The following is a 14,937-nucleotide window of genomic DNA, read 5'->3' as shown; positions in this document are numbered from 1 at the left end:
AGAGCGTGTAATATAAAAAAATATTCATGCTCTGTCATCAAGGGGCTACTTGGATCGTTTAAATAGTTTTTGCAGGACACCATTCCGAGATAATCACGTATCAACTTTAAAGTTTAGTTTAGTTGAGCTGTTATTTCCTCTCTATTGCTCAAACCTTCTTGAAAATGTGGGAAAATGTTACATTTAAGTAAGAGTAAAAAATGCAATTTTTCGAAAAATAAACCTACTTACCTGTACCTGTATAACAATCATTTGTTTCACGAAAAATTTGACGGATAGGTTTCTACTGGCCTTCCTTTTTTTTATTTTCGTTCATAGTTTTGTCTTTCTGAGACATCTCGCTTAAGACCAAACCTGTACGATAATGAGGAGAGTGTTCAATAATTAGATTATGTTGCAGTCTTTTATACACAATTATTCTACAGAGCCGTGACGGCTCTAAATTAATTTTCATTCAATGGACCGAAACTGAGGTTCTTTCAAATGTCGAGCTCTAGGGATAAAATTTCATAATAAAATGGGTTTTTTCATATTTCCTTCACTCTTGCTTTCCAAACAGAATGGTATCTCTGATTCGATTACCAATTTCAACTATAAAAATTTCCAAATCACTTGTCAAAAAGCACTATACTGAGAAAAGAACTAATTGTTTTAATATCACGAGATAACTGTTAATTTGACATCATGCTTAGAAATATTTCTCATCAGATTTGTTGAATATAAACAGTTGAAAAGATTCCATTAAAAATAATTCAAGGCCAATGAACACCTAGTTAAAGAATACACTCGAATCACATAAACTTTAACAGATGAAGCAAATTTATAGGCCACTTTTTTCCTGAACTTCGCTAAATATTTCCTAGATTGAGATATTTACCTTTCAAAGAGAGCTTCTACCCTTCGGTGTCAAACTAGCCTATACGCGGATGCTATTCACAGTTATTTATTCCCGTACGGATCACATCTGCAAATGCCGATTAGGGTCATGTCATCGAGACACTGAATACCAGCAGTCGCGGAAGACCACTTTTCAGCAGCCATCGTCTTAAACCCCACTGAAAGAAAAAAAAGTGAATGGTGTGAACGGTAGTAAATGGCTTGAATTTAAACACCCTGAAGAAGTACCTCTCACCATCATTACTAACTGTCGGCTCGGATGGTCATCTGCCTGCAGTCCGGGCGATTGTTAGACAGCTATAAATACATTGTACGGATTATCGATGTTGGCACATGCAAAAAGAATGGCCCTTAGGTCAATTGCAATCGTTCGAGAGAATGGTTCCGACATCGAAAGGTCTCTTGTTTTCGATTGCACAGATGGGTCACAACCTGTTTACCTTAGGATATAATACGGTTTACGTTTTGCTCCGCTGCCATTAGAATGCATTTGTAGCTTTCACCAGATACTCATTTATGCAACCTCACGGATTACCGTATAACTGCAACAGCTGAATTGCGTTTGTCATTCTACATCTTAACTCATGTCTCTGAGCAAAATAGAGCCGATAGCATCTTGGAAAGCAAAGTGCTTCGCTGTCAATCATACAGCAGCATAACGACATCCAATGCCACCATCAATGCATAGCATAAGCGAAAGCCAACCATTTCTTTCTTTCAATTTCTAATACCCAATAAACTCCGTTGGAACTATAACAAGCGCAGAATTTATTGCACTTTTACACTAAAACATGACTATCGGTTATTCTCCTCGTTACAGCTGCCTCGGGAACTGCGAATCATCATCATCTGCAGCACCGGCCGGGTGAAAGCAATCTGCACCACACGTACAACTATCTGAAAAGCACCGGACAGGTGAGTGAGTGCCTCGCACAACCCGCCCCCCTCGCACCCAATCAAACCGTTCAATGAGAATAATGGTGCGAGATCAATTGCGAAATTAATATGGCAATAAGATAATAAGTTTTGTTGCGATATTCATTCGACACTAACGAGTCAAATGATGTGATTCCCACCGTTAATAACAACAGTCGATGGTAAAATTTTCTTTTTTAATCACCACGGCCAATCGAGTCGAGTGAACAACAGCTTCAATTATTATGGCTCATAGAGTTCGACACTCTGCACAGTGGGGAATCGCTGGCCATCAGCCAAAAAAAATTTTTTTTTTCGTTAGCTATTTCATAATATTTTTCCTTTATTGCTATAACATTTAAGTGTCTAAATCCAAAATTTGGGCGCAATATCATGGAATCTGAATTTTTTATGACTTTTCAAAGCTTGGCAAACTGACGTTTTGCCTTTCTCCTAGAAAGGTATAGCAATCACTGGAAAAACCAAAGGTATAAAAGTGGTCCCAATGGCCGAATGTCATATACCACTCGACCCCTTTCGACGAATTGAGCATTTTCTGTATGTATGTATGTATGTGTGTATGAGTGTGTGTGTATGTGCAACTTTTTTTTCTCACTCACTTTTCTCAGAGATGGCTGGACCGATTTTCATGGAATTAATTGCAAATGAAAGGTCTAGATGCATCATAGGTCGCTATTGAATTTCATTGTAATCGGATTTTTAGTTTAGAGGTTATGTATCAAAATGTAAAAATCACGGAACATCAATATCGCAGAAACCACATAACCGATTTCAATAAAACTAGTTTCAAATGATCGGGCTGTCTCCAAAACCCTTAACTTTTAAATTTCGTAATGATTGAACATATGGTTCAAAAGTTATGTAAAGAAAAGTTATCCTGAGGTTGTTTAAACTCACTCATTTTTCTCAGAGATGGCTGAACCGATTTTCACAAAATTAGTGTCAAATGAAAGGTCTAGTTGCCCCATAGGTTTCTATTAAATTTCATTGCAATCGGATTGTAACTTTGTTCGTTGTTCATAAAAATGTGAAATCACATAATGAAAGTAAACATGTTGACATTCTCCTAACAATCACTGGCTAATTAAAAGGTAGAAAAGTGATCCAAATGGTCGAATGTCATATGCTACTCGACTCAGTTCGACGAATTGAGTATTCTCTGCATGTATGCATGTATAGGTGTATATGTGTGTGTGTGTGGGTGTGTACATGTGTATGTGCACCTTTTTGCCTTTCTCCTAGAAAGGTATATCAATCACTGAAAAAACTAATGGTATGAAAGTGCTCCAGAGGGCCAAATGTCGTATATCACTCGACTTAGTTTGACGAGCTGAGCATTTTCAGTATGTATGTGTGTATGTGTGTGTGTGCGTGTGTGTGTGTGTATGTGCAACTTTTTTTTCTCACTCACTTTTCTCAGAGATGGCTGGACCGATTTCCATGAAATTAATTGCAAATGAAAGCTGTAGTTACCCCATAGGTTGCTATTGAGTTTCATTGTAATCGGATTTTTGGTTTAGAGGTTATGTATCAAAATGTGAAAATCAAGAAACATTAATATCTCAGAAAATACACAACCGATTTTAACAAAACTGATGTCAAATGAACGGGTGTTCTTCAGAACTCTTAACTTATAAATTTCATAAAGAGTAAACATATGGTTTAAAAGTTATGTAAAGAAATGTTTTCCAGAGGCTGTTTAAACTCACTCACTTTTCTCAGAGATGGCTGAACCGATTTTCACAAAATTAGTCTCGAATGGAAGGCCTAGTTGTCCCATAGGTTGCTATTGAATTTCATTGTAATCGGTTTGTAACTTTGTCCGTTATTTATAAGAATGCCAAATCACGGTATGAAAGAAAAGCATATACCAAAGATTGCTTGAACTCACTTACTTTTCTCAGAAATGGCTAGACCGGTTTCCACGAAATTAGTTGAAATTGAAAGGTCTAGTGGCCTCATAACACCCTATTGAACTTCATTGTAATCGGATTTTCAGTTTAGGCACCGTGTATCAAGAAGTGAAAATCTCGAAATTTCATGATCTCAGTAACTAAACAACCAATTTAAACAAAACTGGTACTAAATGAAAGGCCTGTCTTGAAAATCCTTAACTAATGTTAAACATTTGGTTCAAAATTATGCATAAAAGATATGTATGAATCACGTTTTGAAAAAAAAACATATTCCAAAGATTGCTTAAGCTCACTCAATTTGTTCAGAATGGTTGGACCGATTTTCACTAAATTAGTCGCAAATATAAGATCTAGTTGCGCAATACAATTCTATTTAATTACACTGTTATCGGACTTTAACTTTGTCCGTTATGTGTCAAATTGTAAAAATCACAAAACTCAATTAGGTACCACAGAAACTACACAACCGATCTGATCAAAGTTGGATTCAATGGACCAAATAAACTTGTCTTTAAAATCATCTTAATGTTTAAGCATGTGGTTTAAAAGTTATGGAAAGAAAAGTAGCTCGGAGATTGTTTAAAACTATAGCAACGATCAAAATATGTGGCCTCAACATTTTTCAAATTTGATGTTGTACTATAACCAGATTAGGCAGAATTTGGCCATTTTAGGAAATATCCCGGCAACCAGTGAAGTAGTCAGGGAGACTGCGGGTTCAAGTCCCGTCTGGATGCGGTATGTTTTTCCAAATCTGTATCATATTTTCAGTTCGCTGATTTTTCACTTCCCCGGCTGCACACACTGTCTGCCTTTAATGAACTTGAATGTTAACAGGTAAAAGCTGTTGTTAAAGATAGAAATTAATTCGTAAAAATTTAGCCCTACGGAGCAGCTTCCGTTGTTGTGTTGCACTCGCAGGCATGACTCAGACTGGCGTTGGTCTCGATCACACAGGTCTATAAGAGTTATCAGCGTCAGATGACTCTCCTGTGTGTAATGAGACATTCCTTTCAGTCGCATAAACAACGCCTGCACAGCAGTGTGTGTAGTTAGGGGTGAGCAATAGAATAAGTCGGCAGTGGATTTTTCGCGTGATGTATTTGAAACATATTTATTCCATGGTATTTGCATGTGTAAGTGTTAATGTATGCTCATTTGTGTGTGAATGTTAGGTTTTGAATGTTCGTTATAGTTGTGCTGTTGGCTACCAGAAATTCGTTATTTAAAGTGGAAAATAAATCCAGCAGAAATTTTCAAGATGTATTTTTTTTAAATAGGTGTGTTGTGTAATTATATTTGAACAAATACATAGTTCGAATGAGAAAGGCTGGGTCTCACCACTAGGTGGATTAATTTGGGTTTTTTGTCATTTTTTTGAAAAAAAGTACATTACTTTGAAATGCTCTGTAGCTTCAATGATAGCTTGGATTTTTTTGACGTCAAAGAAAAAGTTGTTGTAAATATTGTGCTAAACAAACCCTTTTCATTAGATATTGTAAAATTTGGTCATAATAGGCCTGACACTAGAAAAAATTTAAAAAAACGTAATTTTTTGTAGAAAAGTAGCTTAAAAGTTTAGTTGCCGCAGTTTGCCACGGTTGTGCCTACATTCAAAATTCAGGTAAAAACGTAAGCTTTAAAATGCATACTGTCCGCTGCTGCGCAAAACTGCGCAAATTGTCACTTTAGTGAAAAAAGCGATAGCAGTTTTTTTTTCATTTATTTTTTGAGGTTGAAATTTCATCCAGGATTAATTTTAATCATAACCATGATACCCCATTAATGGAAATTTATGATATCGAACTCAATTCGTAAGAATAAAATAAATATTTGGGCAAAAATTACAAAATTTATCAATTAAAAGTTATAAAATAAGTGTTAAATAAGAAAATGGTAAACAAATCTTTATGAAACTTTAATTATGTCAAACTTCATCACTTTCTGCAAATTTAGAACAATATTAAAAACATTCAGCCCTTTTTAATTTATGATCATGAAATTCGCTAAACTGATTGAAGTAGTAAATACTAGCAGCAAATTCATATTTTTTCGAACTGAATTTCTATTTTTAACAACGGCTTTTTCCCGTTAACACGCAAGTTCATTAAGCAGACAGCATGTGAGTAGAGGAAGAACGAAAAATAAGCGAACTGGAAATATGATACAGATTTGGAAAAATATACCGCATCCCGACGGGACTTGAACCTTGAACAGTACCACCGTCCCCCGTAGTTTAATTGGTCAAAACACCATGCCGGAGACAGGGAGATTGCGGGTTCAAGTCCCGTCGGGATGCGGTATATTTTTCCAAATCTGTATCATATTTCCAGTTCGCTTATTTTTCGTTCTTCCTCTACTCACATGCTGTCTGCTTAATGAACTTGCGTGTTAACGGGAAAAAGCCGTTGTTAAAAATAGAAATTCAGTTCGAAAAAATTAGCCGTACGGAGCACCTTCCGTAGTTGTGTCGCACTTGCAAGCACGACGCAGACTGACTTTGGTCTCGATCACACAGGTCTATAAGAGTTATCAGCATCAGCTGACTCTTCTGTGTGTGATGAGACATTCCTTTCAGTCTATAAATAACGCTTGCACAGCAGTGTGTGTAGTTAGGGATGAGCAATAGAATAAGTCGACAGCGGAATGTGATACGATATAGATTGTGGAACAGTACCACCGTCCCCCGTAGTTTAATTGGTCAAAACACCATGCCGGAGACAGGGAGATTGCGGGTTCAAGTCCCGTCGGTATGCGGTATATTTTTCCAAATCTGTATCATATTTCCAGTTCGCTTATTTTTCGTTCTTCCTCTACTCACATGCTGTCTGCTTAATGAACGAGCAAATTCATACCATCAAACTCCGGCTAACAATACCCCTTTTGAAGATTGCTTTCGCTTCGCACTCGTTGGCATACAAAAGTAAAGCACACATCTTGCTTTATGAGAAAAAAAAACAAAGAACAGTCGTCGCCCTCCGCATCTTTTCGTATTTATTTAGAACGTTGTGTCATTCCAGTGTCTTGGGTTTTCAAATTCATAACTTCAACTTCAGCGGCACCACCTATTTCAATGTCTAGTAAGTTGTCAATTCATGGTGTTATACATGTATTTAAATGTCCTCTTGCAACCATAGAAACCGGATTAGGAAGATAAAATATATATGAAACAATGAAACATCGAAAATTACTAGAAGAAATGAAAGTTGCAGCGAAAGACATTTTTCCTGCGGATAAGTATAATGAACTTCAAATTTTCTGGAAACAACTCAACACGAGATTTTAGCGATCACAGCGGAAAATGATGATGCTGATGATGATTTTTTCAATTTGTAATTAGTTTGTATTACTTATGTTGTTTTAGTTTATTAAAAAAATATATATGAATATTTAGGGCAAATTTGTTTAGTTCGAGGGGTCGTCCATAAATTACGTATTTTTTCAATGGGGAGGACACCCGGTGGCACTACTTGTGATCAAAGATCATATAATTCTATAAAAAAAGGAAAAAGTGCAAAAAAATATTAAAAATTGAATTTCTTGCTTTATGGACGACCCCAAACAAAAAATGGATGCCAAATTCATGTTCAGCGCCCCAAAATTATGTAAATACCAAGTTTTCGTCGCATTTATCGACACTTTTTTTGCTTGGCCAGCCTTTGTATGGAGTCGCCCCAGTCGCTCTGGTGCTAGTTTATGCGGATCTTTGCAACTATAAATCTCACGCTTTTGGGGAAAATGAACTGGGTAAATTGTTTGCAATGATCGATTTCGTTCGGTTAAACTCTTGGGGAACATATAATTGCCGATCACTGTGAATTAACTTGTTATTATCTGCAAAGACGAATGAGTAAATATCTAATATGGAAGCTAACCACCTTTCTCTAAACGGTTTTATTGCAGCTATAACCGTAACTTTCGATCTTATGACGGTCATACGCGATATAAAAAAAAAGCTGATCGTAAATAATATATACAATTGTCTATAAAACTTCGATGAAAATTGTAATAAAATCTGCAGGTGAAACTGTGTGCATTAATAGCTTTTACAAGAGAAGGCTATGCTCAAACTCATAAAGGTTATTTAGCAGACTTGGAAAACTTGTCATAGAAACCGCTAAACGAGTGCACTAGAACATAAATTGCTACTTGGGTAGAGCAAACGTTCTAAGATCGGTATTAAATTTTATTACTGCGGCGAACTTTGATTATAACGAAGTATTTTTCACAAGCATCATTCACGGTACTCTGTTGTAGTTATTCATCTGAATCAATAAAATTTTAAAATTGTTTGAATACAGCTAGGAAACGAACATTAATTCCTTCAACATTAAACAGCTTAATCGTTACTAGATTCAAAAGACGAACGGTTCTAAAACAACTCTACTGCTACAGACAGTAGAAAACCACAATTCATCTAACCAAACAAAAGTGAACGACCAATCCCTTACGTTTGCAACCCACAAACGGAACAACGGCGATGCTGAGCTCTATCGTAGAGGTAGAATAGAGTGATTAAAAACTGCCACATATATCATAATGCTCATATCTTCCAACAGTTTTTTTCTGGTTCTATTACAACCTCAGCAATGTTTCTCGTAAAAGACCCGGTGCCTCACGTGTTTTCGGGTGCTGACCGTAAAAACCACATCTGATAATAACATTATATTGCTCCCCTTCGGTATGGTAGTCCTGTGGCACACGACGAACCCCGCTGGTTTTATTTTTCCTACTAATTTGAGATACAATCTGGACATCACAACCCTCCCATTCAGAGCGGACACAATGGAACTGCTAGACTAGGACTGACGAGAACGGCGGGGAAAACAAAACCAAAAAAGCTCCCATGGGAAAGTCTTTACTCCAGTACGGACATCTTTTCTCTGTCAAAGTGCACTATTGCCGAAGCATGGTTGTTTAAGGAAAAATCTGCCTCAGTTTGTGTTTTCGTGATGTTTTTATTTTGAATTCATTCCTGCTGTCATCTCGGATTCGTTCAGTTGGACAGTCGTTCTCAAAGTTAATATACAAATATTCTTCTACGTCCCTTATTCCTAGTGTTACTTCATTTTGCCACCGCAAAGGGATAGTAGGATGATAAAAGAGTTGAACTAGACGAAGGCCATGTTTGAAATATTCATGCGTTACAATAAGAATATAACACAAAGTGTGGTTACGTCTTGCATATGATGTTACTACCACAGAGCGAGTTTTAAACGCCAATGTCTTGATCGAAAGATGAAGGATCCCCTATATATTGTGATATAACAGTTGATACATCTTTTCAATAATAAATGTAATAAAAAGTGTAGTTGAAAATCAATCATATTTGGATTAGTTTTGCAGTATTCAACCAATCGCCAGCTCGTTTCTATATCTGAGAATAATATGGTATAGCATAGAACCGTACATGTCATATTGTGTTTCGAATGCATTGTTCTTTTCACAGAACAAACGTTGAACTCTAATCTTAATCAATAGGTGAAGTTTTCCCTAAACTTTTGGTATAATATTTATCATATTTTTTTTTAGTTGGAAACCAGTGAAAAAATTAACTAGAAATTCAATCAGCAAAGCAGCGGCTAACCAATCAAGAGCTCTCGTGATGTTTTCTTTCAAAACTACGCTACAAGAGGCTCCACCTTTTTTTTTTTTTTTTTTTTGCTAGTTATGTCAAGTTTCGCAAGACAAAAGAGATTATTTTGCATGTAATACAAATGTACGTAAAATCAATTTTAACAAAAAAAACGTTGTATCGTGTTGCGGCTTAGAAGGAAGACAATCAAATTATTACTGTGCCATGTTCTTGTGTTGTTTCTCGTATTTTCAGCCACGTACCAGTATGTTAGGCTGTTGCGTGTTGCATATTACATCTTAAGGCGGCTTAGGGACAAAATAAAAGCAGATAGCAGCAGATACCGCCACTCTCAGCCACGCAACAGTTTATTACGCTACCGTATGTGGCATATTGCAGCTGAGCGGCAGGGGAATAACAAAATTCAATTCGTGCCAACGTTGACTGATGGGAAACATGAGAAAAGAGTTCGAATTGGTACTTTGAAATCTTCCTTAAGATATTGCAACAATTTGAATAAAGGGAATTAAATGTTCTGAAAGGAATTCAGCATTTCCAACACACCACACAACATCTTCCAAATATGTGTAATGATCTTGAAAAAGGCCAATCAATGCAATTACATATTTTCTTCAGTTATCCCAAAAACGCATCATGATCAGGCCGCGTACGATATCACACTCACATAAGATCATCTCGTTTCGCGATGCTTGGTTTAGACCCATGTTATAATTGTCTCGGCCCATTTTCAAGTTATGTCATTTTCCCATTTTCGCAGGCGCAGAGATTTTATTCCGTACGTTATACGACTATACGAAACATGACTCTCATTTTGTGTTTTTGGCAAACAGTTGAACCGGACCGATAGAGTTCTCAGCCATGCAATAATATGTGAGAAAAACAATGAAATTCTTCACTGCTGGTTACCGCTTTTGCTATAACTGTTGCTTCTCGCTGTTATTGAATTATGTCCAAAGCTGGCACCATTCACTAGTAAAATGATTTGTTTGAGCAGAAGCAGGCTCTTAAATAGCCCAAAAGGTGCATTCCCGGTTTAAAAGTTATAATATTCGGTCGACCATGTTGGAGAAAGCAAGCATTAAGCGACCAACTAGAGGTCAAAATCTGCGTTTCAACGAACCTTGACAGCTTTCAATAGCATAGCATAGCATGGCAAAAGGGATTGCACACATCGTAGGTGGCTATACAATGATCAGCTTAGGATAAATATACTGATAATAATAATAACTTCACAAACACATCATCTGTTGTCACAGGAATGAAACTTGGGACTAGTATCCTTTTTACAGATGATGTGATTTGCAAACTAAGCCTTTCATTGGATACCTGGCTACGTCCTTACAATCGCCGGGGAAAGGAAGTAGGAATGTTGGTTCAACTTCTACTTAAGAAGGTGCAGGGAACCCATACTACCTTCATAGACGTTACAGGAATCAGGGTGTTGTGTTAGTAGGAAAGGTAATGCCATGGATCTCTATTTTGACAAGATAGAATGATGTGAACATGTTAAAGAATATTTTGATATATGGAAACTTAGGTACCTTACCTTCGTAATCATCTTCATCTACTCTCACACCTCCTTTCATACTCTCGACTCACGTAATAAATGCATTCACTCATCTCACACATACTCATTATTACTCACTGCGACGATGTATATAAACGCGACGGGTATTCTTGCATTGGTGTTGTCGGACTCGCTTCAGTAAAATTTCTCTGCTCGCACAGCACAATGGTCGGAAAATTGAAATTTCCTGCCAAAATTCATTTTTTTTGTGCTAAATTGTTGGTTTTCCACTGCAGATGATTATGACATATAAGAAAAGTGTTGTACTGACAAGGGGCTGTCTATAAACCACGTAAACTGAGGTAAATGTCTTGTTTTCGAATAAACGCAAATAACTCGTTAGTGAAACGAGATAAACCAGCGGTTTTCAACCGGGGGGGAATTCCCCCTAGGGGGGAATTTGGCCGTTGCAGGAGGGGAATTGCGAGTGAAAAATTTCACATGTAATGCGCTTTTGTGATTGACGGTGGTGTGACATTTTTTTTCAGTGTCCAATGAATTAGCTCGCAAAAAAACCCATGCAGCAGTTTTATGCGCATTATTTTGCTCTACAAGCATTCATACGTCAAATGTGCTTGTTGACGATAAATCGTGACACACACCTTCACAAAAGGTGCTGAATTGTATGCCCTGTGTATTGGGGTTCTCCTTCTTCTGCTTGAAACCTGTTAAAAATTAAAGTTTAAAAAGCCTTATATTTTTGATTTACTACAGCCTTCTTTCATGGTGCCGATAGGGGGGGAAAGCTTGTGTGAATTATCAAAAGGGGGTACATGAACTAAAGAAGGTTGAAAACCACTGAGATAAACGATTACTGTTTTCAGCAAAGATGCACATATTAGTAAAACGCTTCTTATAACTTCGATAAAACTACACATAAAACTTTGTTTCCTCCACATACACAAGCAATCAGACCGACTCAAAGGTATGAAGTAGTGATGGGAAACTTATCGATACTTATCGATAATATCGATAGATGCTGGACATCGATATTATCGTTATTTTTTTTACGTTAACGATAATTATCGATATTATAAGGGTGAGCACAAGTCAGTGCGGCTGGTTACTGGAGGAGACCCAAAAGAAGGAGACCTCACCTACCCTACCCCAGGAGTTGCTTTTGCCGCTAGGTATTAAGAGATTTGCCCAAAACTGAACGCGGTCTAATCCAAACTAGGGACGTTGCGATACCACCGATGCTAATACAGAATCGATCCTTCTGCTTCCGATACTCGGATATTTGGTATCGATGTTTTACCAGCGATACTTCATCAATATCGATACACACCTCTCAGTATCGAAAAGACTCAAAACAACCCTGTAAAGAAGAACGAACGAAGCAGCAAACTTGCTGTTTCCTGTGTAGTGATGGGAAATATCGCTCAAAACGGACATCGATAACAATCGATAATTCCGGGGCCTTTATCGATATTATCGATAAGTATCGATAATTTGACAGCTAACGTTTGCGGTAAAAAAAATATTTAAAAAAAAAAACTGAAAAAAAACTATTCCAGATGATGATGTAAAAAAACTATGGCAGATAATTGAGTTGGATAAATTTCCCATGGAAGGTCATCATGTTAGCTTCCTCACAAAAAAATATTACGTCCTTGCGTGCAGCCTTCCGGCAGTTAACCGGAACATTCGCCATAGCGGACGAAAACATGCGTGTTGCCATGTTTTTAAGCTCTTTCTTCGTTTTTTTACTGATTCCTCCTCCGTTTTCGCGACAAAATTGTTGGAATAGGTCTTGCGCTTCAAGTTTGTCCAGAAATTCTCGATGGGAAGTAGGTGGGGGACATTGGACGGATTCGCCGACTTCGGTACCACATCGATATTCAGCCGCTCCATCTCCTCCAACGATCGCTTCGAGTAGTTGGCCGACGTCAAATCTGGTCAGAAAACCGTGTCTTCGCGCGTATGGTATTTCTTGATGAACGACGCAACTTCTGTCAGGCACTTCGTACTATGAATTTCCCCGTTCACGGCCAGCCCGGAGCGAAAGAAGAGCAACTTTAACATCCCTTTCTCGCTTATTGTCAGCCACAGCCGCACCTTCTTTGGGAGCTTGGTTTGTGAAATAAACTTTACCTCGGTGCCCACTTCCTTCGTGGGGGAGGTAAAATACGAAGAGCCCTGCTAGTCGTTGCCATCCAGGGTGAGATAGGTCTAGTCGTCCAATACCACTGCCGCGTCGCGATTCGCCGGGAAAATTGACTTGACCATCTTATTCAACCGCTGTCGCTGCGTCATTGCCTGCAGCTGCGAGACCAGTGGACGGGACTGCCGCTTCCTGCATGTATGTCCATGTTCTCTAGATGCTTTTTCACTGTTTTAGAGCATACACCAACCTCTCGGCCAAGTGCACGCAGCGATTTAGTCACTTTTCCTTTGGTCTTCCTCTTTAGCATCCTTTGGAGCTTCTTGTCGCGCAGGGTCGTTGGTCGTCCGGAACCGGGCTTTTTTTCGATGCTCTGATCGTTGTCCAATAGTGTCAAGATGTTTTAGATGCCAGAACCGGCATACCCGGCGTCCACAAAGTGCCGCACGATGTCCGTTTTTGACGCGGCGGGGTACCGTTCTTTGAACGCGCACACTTCTGAACGGAGTACCTTGACTTTTTTCGCCATCACAGTTAGAGTGTGACTGATAGAGCTGTCAATTTTTTTTTGCCAACTCTTGGGTTACTATTATTGATGATGCATGAGTAGTTTCGTCAGTGCGATTAAAGGTAAACCCATGAAAAATCGGCAATTTTTGTACATTTTTTTACCGCAAACGTTATTCGACAAATGCAATTTTGCTATATAAATTTGTTAAAAACAGAGACAGTGATGGCCCAAACAGAATGGATACGTTTGCGTTGCGTTGACGTCAATGTGACAGTAAACGTATGGGCTAACTGTCAAATTGCCGCAACGTATCCATTGTGTTAAGGCCTTGAATGACAAATTTTACGATACTGCGAATGAAAATTCAAACAACCGGACGAGTTAAACAGTTTGTTTTGGAAAGTCTTCGGGTTTTACGCCGGGATCATTTTGAAGGTTGTATAATTAGGGAAATAATTGAAGCAGGCAAAATTCTGTCAATTTTTAAATGGCCAAAACTTCACGAAAAATGAATCAGTTCTTACAAATCAGGTTTTATTTTACTGGAAAACTGTCCTAGTTTCCTAGTATTACTTGAGAACTGGACGTGACCAAGGGTCACTGGAAATCTTTCGGATTTCCAGAGTGTGCGCCAAAGTGTACACAGCGTTGCAAATCGAGCGAGAAGCAAAACCTTTCTTCTCCTTTCTGCTTGAAAACGAAACATATGTTACGCTTCTCGAGTCTTTTGCACACACGCTTTGGAGATACTCTTTCTTCTTCATGCATTCCCTTGAGTAGCAGCAAGCACGCACCGACACGAACAAACTCTTTCGTATTGCTACTCAGCTACCGTAAAAGAGTACACGAGTTCCTGCTAGTGAGTAGGAGGACTCGACTAAAATTGCTCGACTAGGAGTGATTGAAAAACTGTGCTCGAAAACGAAAATGCTTTCTTCCCGGTTTAGCTTCATGCACCGACAGTGGGGTAACGTGTAGGCAGGGTTGCCAATGTTCCAGTTTAAACTGGATTCTTCCAGTTTTTTTCAAGTGATCCAGTCAAACAGTTTTTTCCCAAAATCTTCCAGTTTTTCAGATATTTGCCAGTTCATCCAGTTTTTTATTCACTGAAGCTCCGATTGATTTTCAAAAATATTTTATAAACGTTAATATTGTAGATTGATAAATTATTTTGACAATTCTTAACAGCATTTTCAGTATGCTATCTTACATCAAATCGAATCAAATTAAAGACTGCATGGTTGAGACAAAACCAAACAAATAGAATTTACCAGACCATGCAAAAACATTTCAATTTATTTTCTGTTGCATAGCAGTTAAAAAATTATTAAAAGAATCAGATACCAAAAGATAGCGAAGTCAGAAATAATTGAAATTTAAACTTCACTGTTGTAACGGAAGAAAATGTTG

The 14,937-nt window shown here is 37.9% G+C and overlaps 1 protein-coding gene across 1 annotated transcript in view; it reads left to right on the top strand.

Moving 5' to 3' along the window:
* LOC129721270 (heparan sulfate 2-O-sulfotransferase pipe) overlaps positions 1-14,937 on the top strand; it is a 555,985-nt gene that overhangs the window by 445,356 nt on the left and 95,692 nt on the right. The window contains exon 4 of the mRNA XM_055673632.1: positions 1,718-1,812. Coding sequence (XP_055529607.1) covers positions 1,718-1,812 — 95 coding nt within the window. The remainder of the gene's footprint in view (positions 1-1,717; positions 1,813-14,937) is intronic.

Source organism: Wyeomyia smithii, chromosome 2 (genome assembly GCF_029784165.1).
Source record: "Wyeomyia smithii strain HCP4-BCI-WySm-NY-G18 chromosome 2, ASM2978416v1, whole genome shotgun sequence".
Classification (NCBI taxonomy): domain Eukaryota; kingdom Metazoa; phylum Arthropoda; class Insecta; order Diptera; family Culicidae; genus Wyeomyia; species Wyeomyia smithii.
This window is presented reverse-complemented; position numbering and strand designations above follow the sequence as displayed.